This window comes from Brachionichthys hirsutus, chromosome 17, assembly GCF_040956055.1.
Source record: "Brachionichthys hirsutus isolate HB-005 chromosome 17, CSIRO-AGI_Bhir_v1, whole genome shotgun sequence".
In the NCBI taxonomy this organism is placed as follows: Eukaryota; Metazoa; Chordata; class Actinopteri; order Lophiiformes; family Brachionichthyidae; genus Brachionichthys; species Brachionichthys hirsutus.
In genome coordinates this window covers 582,244-589,743 of record NC_090913.1, presented here as the reverse complement: position 1 = coordinate 589,743, position 7,500 = coordinate 582,244, and the positions used below count along the sequence as shown (strand labels likewise).

Below are 7,500 nucleotides of genomic sequence, written 5' to 3'. Positions count from 1 at the left end.
GTGTTTGGACCCGTTCAATAATGTCTCTGATTGGCTCCACAAAGGAGGTTCTGGTTCTGCTGTCTTCACCAGAACGCTCTGGAATCAGTCGTGGACAAACGGGTTTGTTGTATCTTAAGCTCTGGATCTATAGATCCAGAAGAACCCCCCCCCCATTACTGAAAGTGTGCTTTCAGTGAATAACGCCTAAACTAGTGACGACATCGATGTGAATCCGGCTAAAAGTTTGTTCTCACGGTTAAAGAATCTAAAACGTGGATAAAATAAACGTCGGACCGAACCACCATTTTGAGGGACTGAGCTGCTTGGCGGAGGTCTGTGCTCCGAGTGCTTTTCTAGTTCCTTCTTGTGAACGTACCAGACTGACGGCCCAGGGGCCCAGATCCAGAAACCGTCCCAGCAGGTCCAGAGCTCGCAGGCGATGCACCTGACTGAGGAGGACCTGAAAGAGAGCAGGGGTCAGAGGTCAAGTGGGCAGAATGGAGCGTGAGGTGAAGCCTGGCACTGCATGAAGAACATTTTGCTACCGGTAACTTTCACTGTTCTGTCTGCACTGCGTGATCGTATTACTGCTGCTGATACACAGACGTGTATCCACTCCTGCCGCTGATACACGGACGTGTATCCACTCCTGCTGCTGATACACGGACGTGTATCCACTCCTGCCGCTGATACACGGACGTGTATCCACTCCTGCTGCTGATACACGGACGTGTATCCACTCCTGCCGCTGATACACGTCCGTGTATCCACTCCTGCCGCTGATACACGGACGTGTATCCACTCCTGCCGCTGATACACGTCCGTGTATCCACTCCTGCCGCTGATACACGGACGTGTATCCACTCCTGCCGCTGATACACGGGGTCATGTGTGTGGGAACAAACAGGAGGAGCAAGCCCCCCCCCCACACACACACACACCAACATCGACTCCGCCCACCCCTGCATGAATGGCGGAGGCCCCGTGGGGCCGGGGAGAGACCAGGGAGGAGCGTGAGGACACTCTGCATCTCCTAACTCTAATCCAGAGGTCAGAGAATGTTCTCCATCGTCACGGCTACCAAACCTGCTGGTCCCAGATGAAACAGCGGTTGTCAAGACAACGCCTCCTTTCTGGCTGGGCTGTTTTCCCTTTACTCATTACATTAAAGAGCATTGCTGAGGGAGGGGGGAGCCGTGACTCCTCCCCTTGGTATCCGTTACTTCAGTGCTCATCCATTACATCAGAGATTACGTTGCCCTAACGTAGCATGATCTCTTTGTATCCTTGGAAACACAAATACACCAAAAGCTGATGCAGCAAACCCCAATCAAGATGGAGGCGGGGCTGCAGGTGTGCGCCGTACCTGGAGGACGATGGGAAGCTGCTCTGGAGGGTTCCTGTTCTCCACGCCCATCGTCAGCCACACCTGAAACGCCGTCAGCTGCTCGGCGAAGAAGGGGCTGTGCTGTGGACGGAAGCGAAACCGCGGTGACCAGGAGACACGTAGCGACAGAGACACGTAGCGACAGGGACACGTAGCGACAGGGACACGTAGCGACAGGGACACGTAGCGACAGAGACACGTAACGACAGAGACACGTAGCGACAGGGACACGTGAACAGGAAGCCAGATGATCCGCCCACACACGGAGAGACACGTAGCGACAGAGACACGTAGCGACAGAGACACGTAGCGACAGGGACACGTAACGACAGGGACACGTGAACAGGAAGCCAGATGATCCGCCCACACACGGAGAGACACGTAGCGACAGAGACACGTAGCGACAGAGACACGTAGCGACAGGGACACGTAGCGACAGAGACACGTAGCGACAGAGACACGTAACGACAGAGACACGTAACGACAGGGACACGTGAACAGGAAGCCAGATGATCCGCCCACACACGGAGAGACACGTAGCGACAGAGACACGTAGCGACAGAGACACGTAACGACAGGGACACGTGAACAGGAAGCCAGATGATCCGCCCACACACGGAGAGACACGTAGCGACAGAGACACGTAGCGACAGAGACACGTAGCGACAGAGACACGTAGCGACAGGGACACGTAGCGACAGGGACACGTAGCGACAGAGACACGTGAACAGGAAGTAACCAATCTGCAGCCAGATGATCCGTCCAGACACGGAGAGACACGTAGCGACAGGCCTGCAGCATCAGTCCTCATCTACCGCGATCACCTTCCCTCTGTCTCTCCGTCCGTCCCTCTGTCTCTCCGTCCTTCTCCGTCTCTCCGTCCTTCCCTCTGTCTCTCCGTCCTTCCCTCTGTCTCTCCGTCCTTCCCTCTGTCTCTCCGTCCTCCCCTCTGTCTCTCCGTCCTTCCCTCTGTCTCTCCGTCCTTCCCTCTGTCTCTCCGTCCTTCCCCCTGTCTCTCCGTCCTTCCCCCTGTCTCTCCGTCCTTCCCCGTCTCTCCGTCCTTCCCTCTGTCTCTCCGTCCTTCTCTCTGTCTCTCCGTCCTTCCCTCTGTCTCTCCGTCTTTCCCTCTGTCTCTCCGTCCTCCCCCGTCTCTCCGTCCTTCCCTCAGTCTCTCCGTCCTTCCCCCTGTCTCTCCGTCCTTCTCTCTGTCTCTCCGTCCTTCTCTCTGTCTCTCCGTCCTTCCCCCTGTCTCTCCGTCCTTCCCTCTGTCTCTCCGTCCTTCCCTCTGTCTCTCCGTCCTTCTCTGTCTCTCCGTCCTTCTCTCTGTCTCTCCGTCCTTCTCTGTCTCTCCGTCCTTCCCTCTGTCTCTCCGTCCTTCCCTCTGTCTCTCCGTCCTTCCCTCTGTCTCTCCGTCCTTCCCTCTGTCTCTCCGTCCTTCCCCCTGTCTCTCCGTCCTTCCCCCTGTCTCTCCGTCCTTCCCCGTCTCTCCGTCCTTCCCTCTGTCTCTCCGTCCTTCCCTCTGTCTCTCCGTCCTTCCCTCTGTCTCTCCGTCTTTCCCTCTGTCTCTCCGTCCTTCCCCGTCTCTCCGTCCTTCCCTCAGTCTCTCCGTCCTTCCCCCTGTCTCTCCGTCCTTCCCTCTGTCTCTCCGTCCTTCTCTCTGTCTCTCCGTCCTTCTCTCTGTCTCTCCGTCCTTCTCTCTGTCTCTCCGTCCTTCCCTCTGTCTCTCCGTCCTTCTCTCTGTCTCTCCGTCCTTCTCTGTCTCTCCGTCCTTCTCTCTGTCTCTCCGTCCTTCTCTGTCTCTCCGTCCTTCTCTCTGTCTCTCCGTCCTTCCCTCTGTCTTTCCGTCCTTCCCTCTGTCTCTCCGTCCTTCCCTCTGTCTCTCCGTCCTTCCCTCTGTCTCTCCGTCCTTCCCTCTGTCTCTCCGTCCTTCTCTCTGTCTCTCCGTCCTTCCCTCTGTCTCTCCGTCCTTCTCTCTGTCTCTCCGTCCTTCTCTCTGTCTCTCCGTCCTTCCCTCTGTCTCTCCGTCCTTCCCTCTGTCTCTCCGTCCTTCCCTCTGTCTCTCCGTCCTTCCCTCTGTCTCTCCGTCCTTCCCTCTGTCTCTCCGTCCTTCCCTCTGTCTCTCCGTCCTTCCCCCTGTCTCTCCGTCCTTCCCCCTGTCTCTCCGTCCTTCCCTCTGTCTCTCCGTCCTTCTCTCTGTCTCTCCGTCCTTCCCTCTGTCTCTCCGTCCTTCCCTCTGTCTCTCCGTCCTTCTCTCTGTCTCTCCGTCCTTCCCTCTGTCTCTCCGTCCTTCCCTCTGTCTCTCCATCCTTCCCTCTGTCTCTCCGTCCTTCCCTCTGTCTCTCCGTCCTTCCCTCTGTCTCTCCGTCCTTCTCTCTGTCTCTCCGTCCTTCCCTCTGTCTCTCCGTCCTTCCCTCTGTCTCTCCGTCCTTCCCTCTGTCTCTCCGTCCTTCTCTCTGTCTCTCCGTCCTTCTCTCTGTCTCTCCGTCCTTCTCTGTCTCTCCGTCGTTCTCTCTGTCTCTCCGTCCTTCCCTCTGTCTCTCCGTCCTTCTCTCTGTCTCTCCGTCCTTCCCTCTGTCTCTCTGTCCTTCCCTCTGTCTCTCTGTCCTTCCCTCTGTCTCTCCGTCCTTCCCTCTGTCTCTCCGTCCCTCCCTCTGTCTCTCCGTCCTTCTCTCTGTCTCTCCGTCCTTCTCTGTCTCTCCGTCCTTCTCTCTGTCTCTCCGTCCTTCTCTCCGTCTCTCCGTCCTTCTCTCTGTCTCTGTCTCTGCATGATTGATCTGTTTCTGGTAATCAGAGACTGCTGATTGAGGTCGACTATCAATGGCTGGATGGCCAAATTAATTTTTTGCATAATCAAACCTTCTAAGCCTGTACACACACCCAATCACTGAGGGGGCGGGGCGGGGGCGGGGCAGGGGCAGATGAACGCAGAAAGAATCGATCAGAACTTAGCTTTTGTTTTTATGAATTCAACGCCTATTTTGACTTTGTGCTGAACGACGACTAAACGTGGTTTCCTGCGTTTCCCGCGTTTCCCCCGTTTCCCGCGTTTCCCGCGTTTCCTGCGTTTCCTGCGTTTCCTGCGTTTCCCGCGTTTCCTGCGTTTCCTGCGTTTCCTGCGTTTCCCGCGTTTCCTCCGTTTCCTGCGTTTCCCGCGTTTCCTGCGTTTCCTGCGTTTCCTGCGTTTCCCGCGTTTCCTCCGTTTCCCGCGTTTCCCGCGTTTCCTGCGTTTCCCGCGTTTCCCCCGTTTCCTGCGTTTCCTGCGTTTCCTGCGTTTCCTGCGTTTCCCGCGTTTCCTCCGTTTCCCGCGTTTCCCGCGTGTCCTGCGTTTCCCGCGTTTCCTCCGTTTCCTGCGTTTCCCGCGTTTCCTGCGTTTCCTGCGTTTCCCGCGTTTCCTGCGTAAAGGTCGAGGACGAACCATCTCTGAACTCTGCAGACCGTTGAGGCACCTCAGAGGAGGACTCCAGGGTTCTGCATTCAGACGGAGAGGGAGGAGCTACGTTTAGTCGTCTCCAGGGCTAGGACGAAGGAGAGGAGGAGCTCGGATGGTAAAACTGCTCCTGGGGGAGCGCTGGAGACGATGCCCGCCTCTGAGGGGGGGGTGGAGCAGACATGGTCACTGTTTACATGTACATGCTGCTGGGGGGGTCAGCGCCGGCCCCCACCGGCCTCTCGCCGTGTCGTTTCTGTTGAACATCTCTGTAAAGTGGGAGGAGCCGCACCGTGTCGGCGGTGGGCGCGCTCGTCTCCTCTCGTGCACACTTACCCTGAAGGCGGTGCCCTGTAAAGTGGGAGGAGCCGCACCGTGTCGGCGGTGGGCGTGCACACTTACCCTGAAGGCGGTGCCCTCCTCGATGATGGTGGGCAGCTGAGAGAGGCAGATGTCCACGGCCAGGTCCCACGCCTGCCTGCAGCCGACACACACGCATGAAAATCACATTCCCACAGAGAATCCCCAACCACCTCATGCTGACGCAACGCTGGGGGGGGGGGGGGGGGGGGCAGCAAGGAGCCTTTAATCCCTTTCTAAACTCCAGAGCTCTCTCGCGTTCGTCATGTCTGATCCTTGTGACTCACATCAAAGCTGATCACAGCCTTTGATGCTCCGACTCTGCCGAGCGGCCTCGTCGGGGGGGTTTCCTGTCGGTGAGCAGCCACGGGGGCCCTGCATCATCTACGCAGGTACGTGTGTGGACCGTTACAGGGGCCCAGCGTAGGGTGTGTACTCAGACTTCTTCTTCCTCTGTCACCCTGTGGGCGTCAAACCGGGATCCGTCTGGGACCCTTCTGGGTCGGTGCAGGGGCGTCAAACCGGGATCCGTCTGGGACCCTTCTGGGACGGTGCAGGGGCGTCAAACCGGGATCCGTCTGGGACCCTTTTGGGTCGGTGCAGGGGCGTCAAACCGGGATCCGTCTGGGACCCTTCTGGGTCGGTGCAGGGGCGTCAAACCGGGATCCGTCTGGGACCCTTCTGGGTCGGTGCAGGGGCGTCAAACCGGGATCCGTCTGGGACCCCTCTGGGTCGGTGCAGGGGCGTCAGACCGGGATCCGTCTGGGACCCTTCTGGGTCGGTGCAGGGGCGTCAAACCGGGATCCGTCTGGGACCCTTCTGGGTCGGTGCAGGGGCGTCAAACCGGGATCCGTCTGGGACCCTTCTGGGTCGGTGCAGGGGCGTCAGACCGGGATCCGTCTGGGACCCCTCTGGGTCGGTGCAGGGGCGTCAGACCGGGATCCGTCTGGGACCCTTCTGGGACGGTGCAGGGGCGTCAGACCGGGATCCGTCTGGGACCCTTCTGGGACGGTGCAGGGGCGTCAGACCGGGATCCGTCTGGGACCCTTCTGGGTCGGTGCCACTAAAAGCAGAGTGAATCCACTTCCTGCAGGTGACTTTAACCCCCCAGAACAGATTGTTGAGTAAACCCACCTGTGAAGTCAGAACTCCGGGCTGCTCTCCTTTACGCATCACGTGTTGCATTGACTTCTAGAGGTTTAACAGGTGGGGGCGGAGCTACACATCGATGAACTCATCTCTTCCTCACTCATTTAAAATAAAACCAGAATAGATGTTGAGGCCATTTGAGTTTCTGTTTTCGTAATTTGTTTTACTGGGATTGGATTCTGATTGGAAGGTTTGCCAAAAACCAGCCGTCCGGTCCAACAGGCGTCCCCGGTGAAGAGACACGCAGATAGAGGTGTCCACTTTGTGAGGACACTTTGTGAGGACACTTTGGACACGTTCACAGGGAGGACGCTGCTGCACGGCTTGAGATGGCAGCTTAAAATCACATTCTGCCTGCCAATAAGAATGAGTAACTCCTGACCGTGTGTGTGTGTGCGTGTGTGTGTGTGTGTGCGTGTGTGTGTGTGTGTGTGTGTGTGTGTGTGTGTGTGTGTGTGTGATGAAGGGACAGCCAACAGGAATGTAGGGGACCGGTTGGGGGCTGACGAAGCTCTTTTTCCTGTTGGCTGCAGAGGACAACGCCCACAAACAGGAAAAGCAGAACACACACACCTACACACACACACCTACACACACACGCCTACACACACACACCTACACACACACACCTACAGACACACACCTACACACACACGCCTACACACACACACCTACACACACACACACACCTACACACACACACACACGCCTACACACACACACCTACACACACACACCTACAGACACACACCTACACACACACGCCTACACACACACGCCTACACACACACACACACCTACACACACACACACACACCTACACACACACCTACACACACACGCCTACACACACACACCTACACACACACACCTACACACACACACCTACACACACACGCCTACACACACACACCTACACACACACACCTACAGACACACACCTACACACACACGCCTACACACACACACACACCTACACACACACACACACACCTACACACACACCTACACACACACGCCTACACACACACACCTACACACACACACCTACACACACACGCCTACACACACACACCTACACACACACACCTACAGACACACACCTACACACACACGCCTACACACACACACACACCTACACACACACACACACACCTACACACACACCTACACACACACTCATACACACACACAC

At 57.1% G+C, this 7,500-nt stretch overlaps 1 protein-coding gene across 1 annotated transcript in view; it reads right to left on the bottom strand.

Annotated features, from left to right (window-relative positions):
• The window catches only part of rptor (regulatory associated protein of MTOR, complex 1), a 47,561-nt gene that overhangs the window by 7,292 nt on the left and 32,769 nt on the right, over positions 1–7,500 (bottom strand). The window contains 3 exon segments of the mRNA XM_068750919.1: positions 359–442; positions 1,349–1,450; positions 5,199–5,274. Of these exon segments, the coding sequence (XP_068607020.1) occupies positions 359–442; positions 1,349–1,450; positions 5,199–5,274 (262 nt within the window).